This window comes from Eucyclogobius newberryi, unplaced genomic scaffold (genome assembly GCF_026437365.1).
Source record: "Eucyclogobius newberryi isolate DKJ021-1_F unplaced genomic scaffold, fEucNew1.0.hap1 SCAF_15, whole genome shotgun sequence".
Classification (NCBI taxonomy): Eukaryota; Metazoa; Chordata; class Actinopteri; order Gobiiformes; family Gobiidae; genus Eucyclogobius; species Eucyclogobius newberryi.
Window position 1 is genome coordinate 9,375,582 of NW_027315779.1, and position 13,640 is coordinate 9,389,221.

The window sequence follows — 13,640 nt, forward strand, 5'->3', positions numbered from 1 at the left end:
TTGTTAATCACAATCTAAAACCATTTGGCAAATTGTTTATTTCCTGCTGCCTAACCTAACAATTTAACCTATGGCACAAAGTGGACTTTTCAGTTATATATATCAGTCGTAGTCATCTGGACACTGACTACAACCGAATCCTTTAATACAATGGAACACTCCTGGACGAATGAGGGATCACACTGATTTATTTTCAAGAATCACAAGTAGGTGAAAGGTGAAAACACTCAAGCCTTAAATTCAGGACAAAAAACTTTCAGTAAGCAAATGATGAGGATGAACCTAGCATGGTAAAAATATTATACAGAAGGGTATTCCTTTGTATGCTTTAACAGACTTACGTATTGAACTTATTGATTTAGTCTTGGCTAATAAACATGCGTAAACAGAACAAACATAAAATCTGCAGTGCCAGTACTGCCTACAGGTTCAGACACTGACCACGTGAACCACAAAGGGAAATCTGCAGTTCACCCTGGAGAGACAAAGAGACCACAAGAATGGACTGTTTAGCAAGCTTTATTTGCGAGTTATTTGGCGCTCAGACCCCGGCGGAAGACGTTGCAATCATGGGCACTCCATGATCTATTTGTATTAGATGTCTCCCCCCGGAGCCTGGAGACTGGTGGTGGTAGATGTGAAGAGGAGGTAGAGGATGAGGGGAATTTAGAGGAGGAGCTGGGGAGGTGGTGGGTCGCAGTACGGTTTGAGCGGCCGAGCCATCTGCCTGAGGGCTTAAATGCCACCGCCTGGTGCTGATTGGGAGCAGGGAGGAGTCACTGGGAGCGTTGATTGGGGATGAGGAGCAGGTGCGAGGGCCATGGTGCAGACGCCCCCTGACCTTTCGCCCTACTTCTTTGGCCAGGAAAAACTGCATAACCTCTTTGGGATAAGCGCAGAAACCTGGGAGAGTCCATGGTGAAGGAGGGATCTGACTCTCACAGACGGACAGGCGGGCGCCCGCTTGAGTGCGATGATGGCGCTGGGGAGAGGGGTCCTTCCATGGTGGCCTTGATGTAGGAAGGAGTTAGGTCTTCCAGGCTGAATTTACGCAGGCTTCATTTGTGCTAAAGTCCTTTTATTCAGTTAAGGGTGACAGTATGCTTTTAACTGCAAAAATAACAAAGTGGGGAAAAGGATCGTTTTGCTTGAGGTGCACAAAACACATTTGAAATTTATGGCATAAGAAGGTTAAATTGTGTCAACATGACATAGATTTTAGATTGAATACGCCTCCCCCCTCATCCAAGTAGCTTCCTCGCATGGTTCTGACGCAGCTTTGATATGTAGTGGCTTATACACTAGAACCAGGAAGTACCATCACATTAGTCCTGTTCTCAGGTCTCTGCACTGCTCCGTGTGGCTCAGAGAATAGACTTTAAAGCAGCTCTGCTTGTGTACAAGTCTCTCCATGGCCTAGCACCAAAGTACATCTCGGACATGTTAGTGCCATATGAACCATCTCTGACTCTGAGGACCTCAGGGACCGGCCTCCTGCTGGTGCCCAGAGTCAGGACTAAACATGGCCCAGCCTCCTGCTGGTGCCAGAGTCAGGACTAAACATGGCCCGGCCTCCTGCTGGTGCCAGAGACAGGACTAAACATGGACTGGCCTCCTGCTGGTGTCGAGAAATAGAGGTGTAATTTCTTCTCCCCTGAGAAGAAAGGAAAAAAATATATACAAAAATAATAATAGATTTTTAAACATAATAATGCATGGCTTTAATATGAAATCTAGTTGCCGTTAGCAAGGGAGTTACGCTTTCCCTTTAAGAGAGTGGAGGGGGTCAGAGGGAGGGATTTAGAGGGGAAAGTTAAACGGGTCAAATCCTGCAGAGAAGAAAAGCTCTGGTGAAAAGTGGAGCGCTTGAGTAATCTGCAGCAGCTGTATGACCCGGTGGTAAGAACTTTTTCATGACTGTTCATTTTACAATTGTTGCTTAGAAGTAGAAATTGTAGTAGCACTAGCAGTAGTAATAATAGTAGTAGTAGAAGCAACAGTAGTAGTAATAGTAGTAGCCAAGTAGGAAACGTGTCAAATACTGTACATGGAACGGTTTTTGAAAAAGTAGGTCAGTGGGTCAGTTACTTGCCAGCAGTGGTACATAGCAGCCAGGACGAGCAATATTCAATGAAATGCATTATTAAAGTGCAAAAAGGATTCAGATTTGTGTTATTATAGGTAATAATAAGTTGGTAAATTGTTTTGTGTTTTGTGTGTACTTCTTTTGTACTGCAGGAGCTGAAGATGGACAGCACACCGCACTGTGACGTTAACGCAACAAGCTCCTTGAAAACATTGACCTCTTCTAAACATATTCAAAGCGACATCAAGGAAGACCCGTTCCTCGCCGCGGCCCGACTGCTACGGGGCGGAGGGCGGCACAAAACCTGGGAGATGAATGACCAAAGCACTCACAATGACACTTTGACCGAGAATAAAACACTCAAAGATCAACAGCAAGCCGTTTATAACAGCAAAATGACTCATAAGATTGACCAAGCTGATCAAGTCAATGCACTTTATGGGGAGAGAAAAGCAGGAAGTAACATTTACAGTGGCCAAATTGGTGTGCGTGTGTGGAGAACTGGATGTCGACCTAACTCAAGAAACTACAGAAGATTTAAGGCCCCTTTGCTCCCAGCCATTTCCGAGGTGTAAGGAGGTTATTGGCTCAGAGCAAACACTGAAATACAGTTGTTTGTGAAAATGCAAGAACCGGTTAGCTGAGTAGAATTTTATAATGATAATAATAAAAATGTTCTTTTGTTTAACACATTGGAGGTTGTCATCAATATGTAGCTGGAAGTCATTCCAATGAATTATTCCGATAGACTTTTGGGATTTAAATTAAATGGTCTAAAAACACTTAAAACTGATTTTTTAGATTTTGTTTGAGATAATGAAGTGCATTAGTCTGAGGCACGCTGGAGGTGCCCGCACGTGTCTCACAGACCAACTTTAGATTCAGCAAAGCCCAAAGGTCTACCTATAGCTTTATATTATAATTTAGTTATATTTGTCAACAGGTTTTTATTTGTTTAACAGGTTTTTGTTTGCTTGAACATAATTAGGCTATAAAAACACAAGGCTTCATTAATAGCCTAATACTATGTCATTATATATACATGTACCATATAAAACAGGGGAGAGTAAATCACTTGTCAAACTAGACCATTTAATACACCTGATTATTTTGAAAATAAAACATTGTCCATCCAGTATTGAACCAGAATCGTGACAACAGTGACGAAAAGTCAAGAACTAAAAATCATGCTTCTCTCCATTCTGCCCATCTCTTATTTCCAAAATTCAATAATATTATATATATATATAGTTATATAGTTATATCAGCACATCCTAGTGTACAGAAAAAGCAAAAAAAAAAAAAAAAGAATCATGAAATTTGGCACAAAGGTGGATATTGACAAGCCATATTGGATCAATTTGCTAAGGATGCTGTACTTTTACGAACTCCTCCCAGGGCGTTTCCCAGAACTAGCTCAAATTTTGTAAAAATAGTGTTTAGTGTGGCATCAACGCAGAAAATATGTTTGATACATTTTGAGATTGCTTTGCGTCAAATCTGGCAAGGATTTATTATTTTTTAGACCATTTTAATTTTTTCTCCCATTTGCACATACTTAGTCCCACACGAACTCGAATATGCCCCAGCTACCATCCTCAGACGACTCCCACGACCCCCAGGGTGAAGGTGAGGAGCCTTCACTAAGTATTTCTGAAAGTGATCATGAGCAGCAATATGAGAGTGCGAGTGAGAGCCCGAGCTCCGAGATCAGCTCCGCCTCAGAGATCCAGAGCAGCAGCTCTCCTCTGCCCCCTGAGAGGGCACAATCCGACTCCTCTGTCACCCCAGAAGGTATTTATCCCCCCACTGATTTTATCCTGGTGAACGGGAAACGTAAAAAGAAAAGATCCAGAAACAGTAACAATAAGAAAGTTGATAATAAAGCCTCCCCTGACATTAAACCCCAATGACAACTCTAACTGTGGCCACATGGAACCTGAGAGGGATTCAGTCGACCAAATATAGACAACCTAAAATAGACTTCCTGTTAAAAACAAACTATGATCTATTGTGTTTACAAGAGTTGCGCCTAAAAACTCCAAATGATGTGGAAGATGTCACTAATCTTTGGAAAAAAGGGAAATCTGTTGTGTCCATTGGGGAGGAAAGTGCTGATGGTGTTGGGATATTTTTTAAAAATGATGATGTTGAAATGATAAAACAAAGGGTCCTAATGCCTGGAAGGCTCCTGTTGGTAGACTGTTTTTATAGAAATAACAAATATAGAATTATTAATGTTTACACTGCACAGGCAAGACATAGCAAACGTACATTATTCCGAAAGTTAAAAGAATGTTTACTTGTTAGTTATAATATAATTTTATGTGGTGATTTTAATACTGTGACAGACTTGAATGACATAATAACAAACACTCCAACACAAATGACCAAAGAGGGAAAACTTTTAAAAGATGTCACTGTGGATTTAATTGATGTTTACAGAGCACTGTACCCCAATAATATTGATTTTACACGTTTCGACACCAAAACCAAAACTCAAATTGATCGTATTTATACTTCTTCAAATATTAAAGCCTTTAAATACAAAACAATATTAACTGAATTCTCTGACCACTTGATCGTCCAGACGTCACTCACGGCCGTCTGAACAGAAAGGATACTGGAAAGTTAATAATCAATGTTTTCAAAATGTACATGCAATAAATGAAATAAAACTAGAAATCCTTAGAATAATCTCTTTAAAATGTTTAACCAACTCTTACATCTCTCTCTGGAAAATGTTTAAATCAAGAATTAAACGTTTGCTTAAAAATCAAAGTAAAGAATTAAACAAAACAAAAAATGCATATTATGATAATTTAATTACTGACTACATAAATCTGAAACAAAATCCTGATAATAATGATGATGATATATCTAAGATCAAAGAAATAAAATCTCATATTAAACATATTCATTCTGAATTATTATTTAACATAACTAAAACTACAAATATTGACAATAATGGAAATATTGCTCAAGCTGTTTTAAATTACACAAAATAATTAAAAGATACATTTATTGCTTCTGTCCAAGCCCCAAATGGCTCCATTATTTCAGAAGAGAAAGAAAAACGTGAAACAATAAAACTAATATGTGTAAAAAACTACAAAAGAATAAACCCAAATGATTTCGATGTTCAAACAATATTAAGAGACGTCCCCACGTACAGCCACCTGGACTTCAACCCGCTCACTCAAGAAATACAAGAGTCAGAAGTCAAACAGGCAATTTTAATACTAAATCGAGGAAATGTCCTGGTCCAGATGGACTTTCCTCCGAATTTTATCAATTATTTGTAAATGATTTAAGTGAACTTTTAACTCATGTGTATAATGAGGGTCTGTCCCGGGACTGTTTGGGGGACACTCTCTACGAAGGGGTCATGAATTTATTGTATAAAAAAGGAGACAAATGTGACATTAATAACTACAGGCACTTAACAATTATGAATACTGATTATAAAATACTGGCAAAAATTATTGTAAATAGAATGAATGATTTACTCAAAGAACTAATTGAAAAGGAACAAACGTGTGCGATTAAAGGGCGGGTCATGTGGGACAATCTATGCACTTTAAGAGAAGTTTTGAATTTAAATAAGGACGATCAGAATTTTTATGTTTTAGGCCTAGACCAAAAAAAAAAATATTACAATTTAAAACTTCATTTGGGGCACAACTCGTGAAGTGACAAAACGACATTTATTATTTAAAGATAAAAGTGTCTGCGGTTTAGGAGCAACTAATTTGGAAGTTAAATTTACAATAACCTTCATAAAAAAACACTTCTCTGGCCATTGCCCGAGGGGCTCTTTGGGTGGGGGACCTCAAACTGTGGAAAAGGCGGATTGGGAGGGCACGTAAAGGCCCCGCTTACAAACTTTTGTGATTTTACTGACAAACATAAACTGTACAATTTAATAATAGAAACACTTTATGGTGACATGCTGATTTTAAAACAATTAACAGAAAATCAATCTATAAATGTAATAAAACGATTAAATAAATGCTCTGATCAAAGCATCAGAGACAAAAGGTGGCTAATGGCAGTGAACAGACTCCCTGTGCGAGCTGTTGTACCGTGGAGCTGTTATGTAAAAACTAAAATATGTCCCATGCCCAATTGTGAAGAGGAAGAGACTCTGGAGCACCTTCTCATGGACTGTTATAGAACTAAGGAAATATGGGACCGTCTAAAAACAATAGGACTCAATTTCCACTTGAATTACTGCTCCGTGGTGTACGGTCACTTACAGGAATCCTTCACCCCAAAGCGAACAGAACTCTTTCAGCTCATCATCTCCATCTGTACAATTCAGATATGGAAAACACGGAGAAAATGTATCTTTCAACAAACTTTTATTAACAGTTCAACTGTATTCAAACAGATAATCACTGAACTCAAGAGACGAAGGACACTCAACACGTCCTTTTCCTGGGACATCTTGAATTTATAGTTGTATTTGTATATTCAATTTTTTTTTATATGTATTTCTGAAATTGTGTGTACACTGTAAATTTATGTAAACATGTGAAACTTGAATAAAGTGGTTTAAAAACGCAGAGAACAGAAGTCTTTCAGCTACACTAAAACTTGCGCCAGTGGTTTTATCCTTATTTTTTGTTACGCACTTTAAATGATTTGCACGCGGAATAAATTTAGAAAAGTAAAAAAATGCTCCTGACTATAGATGAGGATGCACGGATCAAGTGCAAACTGCGTGAGATTTAACAATGTTAAGACTTGAGTGCTTTATGGCTCACTTAAGAATTTTACGACCCAATTTTAAACGTGAATTAATCTTGGAAATGTCCATATATATACATATATATATATATATATATATACATATATATATATATATATATATATATATATACATGTATATATATATATATATATACATGTATATATATATATATGGACATTTCCAAGATTAATTCACGTTTACAGAATATCGAGGACAGAATGATACACCGACTAAATTGAAGCAGATTTTCACCAAATCAAAACATGAACATAAGCATTTTATGTTTGCCTATATAATTATTTATGTATATATTAATGTGTACACTTTGATATTGTTACAACGAACTAAGCACATCAGCACATTAATTTAAAGTTAATTTATGCTGTGAACTGAAGAAACTGCAAGAATAAATGCAACTTTATTTTCATTTTTATTCTTATTTTATATATCTAATAGCTTATTGTTTATTTATTGTTTTATGTTGCACCAAATCACCAAGACAATTCTTTTTTGTGAATTCTGTTCCTTGACAATAAATCTGTTTCTGATTCTGACAAACATCAATTGACTATTTATATTTATATATATATTATATTTCTGTTCCTAACTAGTCTGACCATAAGCCATTTCAAAGAGGAACGTTTTAAGCCTGGTCTTAAATGAAGAGACTGTGTCAGCATATTTAACATGGGTCGGGAGCTGATTCCATAACACAGCTTTACCTCCTACTGCACTTTTAGAGACTCTTGGGACCACCAGAAGGCCAGCATTTTGAGAGTGAAGAGCTCCGTTTGGATGATATGGCATTGACAAGGGACATAATTCACGATCATAGGAAAAGAGAAACAATTTAATACTGCTATGGATAAAATAAACAATAAGCTATGAGATCAAAAATAAGAATGAAACTGAAAATAAAGCTGCATTCATTCTTGCAGTTTCTTCAGTTCACAGCATTGATCAACTTTAAATGAATGTGCTGATGTGCTTACTTATCCACCCATTTTCCTCCGCTTATCCGGGGCCAGGTCGCAGGGGCAGCAGTCTAAGCAGGGACTCCGACTTCTTCCTCTCCAGACACTTCACCCAACTCCTCCGGGGGGATCCTGAGGTATGCCAAGGTCAGCTCAGGGACAGTCCCTCCAGTGTATACAAAGTATTACATTATATGGGCAAATCGAAAATCTACATCAATGTCTATTATTTTGCCCTCAATGTTCTGTAAATGTTAATTAATCCTGGAAAAAGTCTAAAATCTTGTAGTAAAAACAAAGACATCAAATGAGTCTTGACTACTTAACACTTATGATAAAACTAGACAGTTTTAGGGATTGAGCATACACATCGTTTGCTACACGCTCAAACTGACAGAAGTTAATCTTTGTCATATGTGGGTGGCCCTGAGAAGGGCCGTTGTTTAAGGGTTGAAGGACACTGGGTTTACTTGGAACTGGTGTACTTGGTCACGGCCTTGGTGCCCTCAGACACGGCGTGTTTGGCCAGCTCTCCGGGTAGCAGGAGGCGCACGGCGGTCTGGATCTCCCTGGAGGTGATGGTGGAGCGCTTGTTGTAGTGCGCCAGGCGGGAGGCCTCTCCGCCGATCCTCTCGAAGATGTCGTTGACGAAGGAGTTCATGATGCCCATGGCTTTGGAGGAGATGCCGGTGTCGGGGTGGACCTGCTTCAGCACTTTGTACACGTAGATGGCGTAACTCTCCTTCCTGGACTTTCTCCTCTTCTTGCCGCCTTTCCCGGCGGTCTTGGTCACGGCTTTCTTGGAGCCCTTCTTGGGCGCGGCCTTGGCGGGTTCGGGCATCGTGTGCTGTTCTGAGGTTAGACGGACGAATGACTGAGAGAGCGCCGCCCCGCACTTTAAAGCAAGCCTCATGCAGATGAGCTGTGCTGTTCCTCAAAGCTGATTGGTGGATTGTAGAAGCGGTGTTTTCTTTTACTATTCCTCTTGGAAATATGCAAATCACGAATTAAATGATTTCTAAAATATCTAAATAAAGAATAAAAAAAAACAAATCTCAGATTAAAATAACAAATTCAGAACTATCATGTAATAAAACCAAAAGTACACATATTGATAATAATGCTCAAGCCTTAATAAATCACAAGAAATAATTAAAAGATGAATTCATAGCTTCAATCCAGTTGTTTTTAAATACAAAATGTTATGCATTCCCTTTTTGATATATTTTTCATTGTATGATGCACCTTTGATGCCAAAGCATTTCCCAGTCTGTGAATTCTGTAATTGATCCTAACCCTTTCTTAGTTAGAACATGTGTTTATTTTGTTTTCTGATACAGTAAATGTATTTTCAAAGCAGTTGATCTCATCACTGATGGTACTTTACTGTGTATTAAACAACTCAACAAAAAAAACACACAATTTACAAACAGTTCTTTCACAAATGTGCTTGTGGGATCTACAAACTTTAACTATTTATAAATATTTCATATAAATGGGAGCTTTGTCTGTGACTTAAATTCAGTTAAATGACCATCAGTGATCAAATCGATTACCAGAGAGCGAAGATACTATGGTATTCAACTGGATCTATAGTTTTAATTTCTGGATATAGACAAAGCAAAACAAGACTCAAGAGTACCTGAAACCTTTTTATAATTTATATTTTTTACTTAATTCGGTTGTTTGAATATTTATCAGGGTATTGACCCAGATTCAGCACTATTATAAGGTATGACCAGTGAGACGTTTGACAATTATTGTCTTTGCAGGTCAACTTGTCTCAACAGCAGTTGTACTTCTGTATAGCAGAATATAAATTTTGGTCATTAGTCTTAACAATGCAGCAGTGTGGCTTTAGTGGCTTACAAATGCTCGAATTAGAAAAAAAAAAAATCATGGCACACAAGTTTTAGTTTGAAGGAGACAACAGTTTTGTCTCCTTCTCTGGTGTGGGTGGCTCTTGAAAGAGCCGTTGTTTTGTTATTTGGGTCTATCTTTACTTGGCCTTCTCGGTCTTCTTGGGCAGGAGCACGGCCTGGATGTTGGGCAGCACGCCTCCCTGGGCGATGGTCACTCCTCCCAGCAGCTTGTTCAGCTCCTCGTCGTTGCGGACGGCCAGCTGCAGGTGGCGGGGGATGATCCTGGTCTTCTTGTTGTCCCTGGCGGCGTTACCGGCCAACTCCAGGATCTCAGCGGTCAGGTACTCGAGCACCGCGGCCAGGTAGACGGGAGCTCCGGCTCCGACGCGCTGGGCGTAGTTACCCTTCCTCAGCAGCCTGTGCACACGGCCCACGGGGAACTGCAGCCCGGCTCTGGAGGAGCGGCTCTTTGCCTTTGCTCTGGCTTTACCGGCGCCCTTTCCTCTTCCAGACATGTTTATAGTATTAAATGATGTCACACGAAAGAGAAACTGTTCTCTGTGGCCGCTCACAGGCGGTATATATACCAGCAGTGCTGACTTCTGATTGGTCGGCTGAGCGTTAGTTTGATTCTCCAATCAGAGCACGGACATCATCTCCGCTTTACCAAAGTTTAACTATTATCTATGATCACCATTGTCAGTTTTCTTTTTTCCTTTTGTAAAGGCTCCTCTATTAAAAGTGTAAGTTATCTGATCTCTCACTTCTGTACCTATGTTGTAACACTGAAATGTCCCCACTGTGTGGATTAATAAAGGTTTATCTTAATCTTATCTTATATTTGTGAATTCAGTTCATTGGCAATGGCAAACAAAAACTTTTCTGACTCCGATTCTACAGCAAGTGACATAATGTCTTATATATATATGATATACAATGTTTTTTGTCCATTGAAGCACTATTTACTCTCATATCCCCAGGAGAGAGAGGGCACAGCTGGGCTCCAGCTCTAAAAAAGTGTAGGATAGGAACATACGTGTTAGGCTGAATTAACTTATAGGAAGTATGAAAAAAAAAAAACTCAATAGAACTCTTAACAAAACTCTAATATCTTAATAGGGAATGGAGGAAAAAAAGAAATAAAATTAGTAAAGTAAAACTAGCATAAGACTAAAAAATACTTAAGGTTAAGTAAACACTCTTATTTAAGTCAGTTATATGCACATGAATATGTCCTTAATTGCTTGAGTGTATGATAATTGCATATGAATGTGACGGTGTGCAAAACCGTCTTGCAAGTGAGTCAGTATTTCACATTTTTAGGGCTAACAGTGTTTGTTATACAGTCTGTCAGCAGCAGGAAAGACCTAAGGAGTGATTTTTAAAGGTAGCCTTTGACACATGGGCTTATTTTTAATTCCAACTAATTTTCTAGTCAAGTGTGGCTCTTTTATTGTGTAGGTGGCTCTTAAAAGAGCCGTTGTTTGGGGTTCACTAGTGGTCAGTTTAAGCCCTCTCTCCGCGGATGCGTCGGGCCAGCTGGATGTCCTTGGGCATGATGGTCACTCTCTTGGCGTGGATGGCGCACAGGTTGGTGTCCTCGAACAGACCCACCAGGTAGGCCTCGCTGGCCTCCTGCAGAGCCATGACGGCGGAGCTCTGGAAGCGCAGGTCGGTTTTAAAGTCCTGGGCGATCTCCCTGACGAGGCGCTGGAAGGGCAGCTTGCGGATGAGCAGCTCGGTGGACTTCTGGTAGCGGCGGATCTCCCTCAGGGCCACGGTGCCGGGCCTGTAACGGTGAGGCTTCTTGACGCCGCCGGTGGCCGGGGCGCTCTTGCGGGCCGCCTTGGTGGCGAGCTGCTTCCTGGGAGCCTTTCCTCCGGTGGATTTACGCGCTGTCTGCTTCGTTCTGGCCATTTTCTCTGCTGTTAAGACAGTGTTAAGACATGAAACACTTTGCTCTCTCAGTCAGCGGCAGCGGCTTTTATACAACCAGGACGAAGCCGATTGGCTGAGCTGGGCTCGCGCTCTGAATTCAAACATTAACCACGCCTCTGTCCCGCGCGCCCCGTGTTCTGTCCCTTTCATTCTATAACTTCATAAATAACGTGATCAGATTTTAGTTTAAGTTTCTTTAAGGCTTTTGAAACTGTAACAGTTCATTTTGAGTTGTCCTGATTAAAAATATTAAACACTTTGTTTATGTTTGTTTCATTAAAAACATTACAATACATCTGTTTAAAATGAGTATTACAAACCACATAATCATATATCGTAGTAATATACGTATAATAGTAACAGTATCTTAATAGTATATTTATAAACGTGAAACCATTTAAATAAAGTATGACAACATGCTTGCATAGAGTAGTATATAATATAATACAATTTTAATAATGAGATGAAATATTGTCATTATTACTCCAGAGCAGGAGAAAAACAATGTTTACCAAACTGACAAACCAGAAGACAAACAGCAGAATGTTGGTGTGGATGAGACGGAGTAATTCAAACGAGGAAAACACAAACAGAAGGTTCCATGTTCTCCCAGGGAGACTAAGCATGTGTTTCATTATTACTGCGTGTGTAAAGGTCATTGTGATTCTGGAAGATTGATATTCAAGGGAAGAGCTGCTCTTTAGAGAAAGTGGTGGCTCTTAAAAGAGCCTTTTGAGGGTCGTGGTGGTTGCTGTGACTTTACTTCTTGGCCTTCCTTGCCGGGGCCTTCTTCGCGGGGCTCTTCTTCACTGCCTTGGCGGCCTTCTTGGGCGCAGCTTTCTTGGGGCTCTTGGCGGGCTTCTTGGCTGCCACTTTCTTGGGACTCTTGGCGGGCTTCTTCCCCGCTTTCTTGGCCGGGGACTTTGCCTTCTTGGCTGGGGCCTTCTTCACCACCTTCTTCTTGGGGGAAGCTGCCTTCTTCGCCGCCGCGGGCTTCTTGGCTTTAACGGGGCTCTTCTTCTTCTTCGCTGCGGTCTTGGGCTTGGCCTCCTTCGTGGCCAGTTTGAAGGAGCCGGAGGCCCCCGTGCCCTTGGTCTGGCTCACGGTGCCTGAAGCCACCATCTTCTTCAGAGTGGTGTTGATGCGCTTGTTGGCTTTGGCCACATCGACGCCCTTTGCCGCCAGCGCCTTCTTCACCGCGGCCACGGAAGTGCCCTTGCGCTCCTTGGACTCGGCGATGGCGTCGGTGATCAGCTCCGTGAGACTGGGGCCCGCGTCCTTCTTCTTGGCCGCGGCCTTCTTCTTGGGGGCCTTGGCTTTGGCCGGAGCCGGGGCTGCTGCGGGAGCGGTCTCTGCCATGATTCGTGTGGGTTAGATCTGTGTCTGGAGCCGGGGCGCGCGCGGAGGATCCTTATAACGGACATGAGAACCGTAGAGACTCAACCCTCTCTGCTGAGCGGCGCCGTCTCCGCTTTGTGTTTTCTCTTCGCAGTTTAGAGTTAAAAATACAATAAAGTGACTATTTTTTTGCAAACTATTTGACACGAATCTTTAGGACAAAGTCACATCTAGTTGTCTAATGCAGTCATAGACTCACAGAGTCTTGTGTTTTTAATAATAAGCCATCAAACCTTGGCCATTTCCACACCAGCGAGACACTCCGCGTCGACTTTTTCCTACATTTAGCTTTAAATTGGACTAAACTTTGACATATGAGAAACAATTTGTATTTAGACAAACAAAAGAGATGTCAAGGAGTAAATACACAAACTAAACTTGTAGTATGGCTTCAGTGTTTAGTTGTAATTAACAGAGTTTGTGACGGTAGTAAACACAAAGCTGAGGAGCCTTTCTGTGTTAGTCTGCGCTGGGGCAATGGTGTAATTCTGTTCATGTACATAACTATATGTGTTTACACGAGTGTGATGTGTGGAAACTGCGTGGAGAGAGGTTTCTGAACAAATTTGGAAAGGTCTGAAATCAACATGTACATTTCAAGCCATTAATATAACAGAGACTTGGTT

The 13,640-nt window shown here is 40.6% G+C and overlaps 4 protein-coding genes and 1 long non-coding RNA gene across 5 annotated transcripts; 1 reads left to right on the top strand and 4 right to left on the bottom strand.

Moving 5' to 3' along the window:
• Positions 1-1,802: 1,802 nt before the first annotated feature.
• On the top strand, positions 1,803-2,396 carry LOC140360314 (uncharacterized). Its single transcript, XR_011926908.1, has 2 exons — positions 1,803-1,899; positions 2,239-2,396. It is a non-coding gene; the product is annotated as an uncharacterized lncRNA (long non-coding RNA).
• Positions 2,397-8,282: 5,886 nt separating this feature from the next.
• LOC140360669 (histone H2B 1/2) lies at positions 8,283-8,667 on the bottom strand. The gene has a single exon (XM_072445995.1). It carries the CDS (start codon positions 8,655-8,657, stop codon positions 8,283-8,285), a length of 375 nt encoding a protein of 124 aa, XP_072302096.1. The 5' UTR covers positions 8,658-8,667.
• Positions 8,668-9,774: 1,107 nt separating this feature from the next.
• LOC140360667 (histone H2A-like) lies at positions 9,775-10,213 on the bottom strand. The gene has a single exon (XM_072445992.1). The coding sequence runs from the start codon at positions 10,191-10,193 to the stop codon at positions 9,816-9,818; it is 378 nt and encodes a 125-aa protein (XP_072302093.1). The 5' UTR covers positions 10,194-10,213; the 3' UTR covers positions 9,775-9,815.
• A 970-nt stretch (positions 10,214-11,183) lies between these two features.
• On the bottom strand, positions 11,184-11,595 carry LOC140360315 (histone H3). Its single transcript, XM_072445528.1, has one exon. The coding sequence runs from the start codon at positions 11,593-11,595 to the stop codon at positions 11,185-11,187; it is 411 nt and encodes a 136-aa protein (XP_072301629.1). The 3' UTR covers position 11,184.
• A 537-nt stretch (positions 11,596-12,132) lies between these two features.
• On the bottom strand, positions 12,133-12,981 carry LOC140360663 (histone H1-like). The gene has a single exon (XM_072445988.1). It carries the CDS (start codon positions 12,973-12,975, stop codon positions 12,376-12,378), a length of 600 nt encoding a protein of 199 aa, XP_072302089.1. The 5' UTR covers positions 12,976-12,981; the 3' UTR covers positions 12,133-12,375.
• Positions 12,982-13,640: the final 659 nt, after the last annotated feature.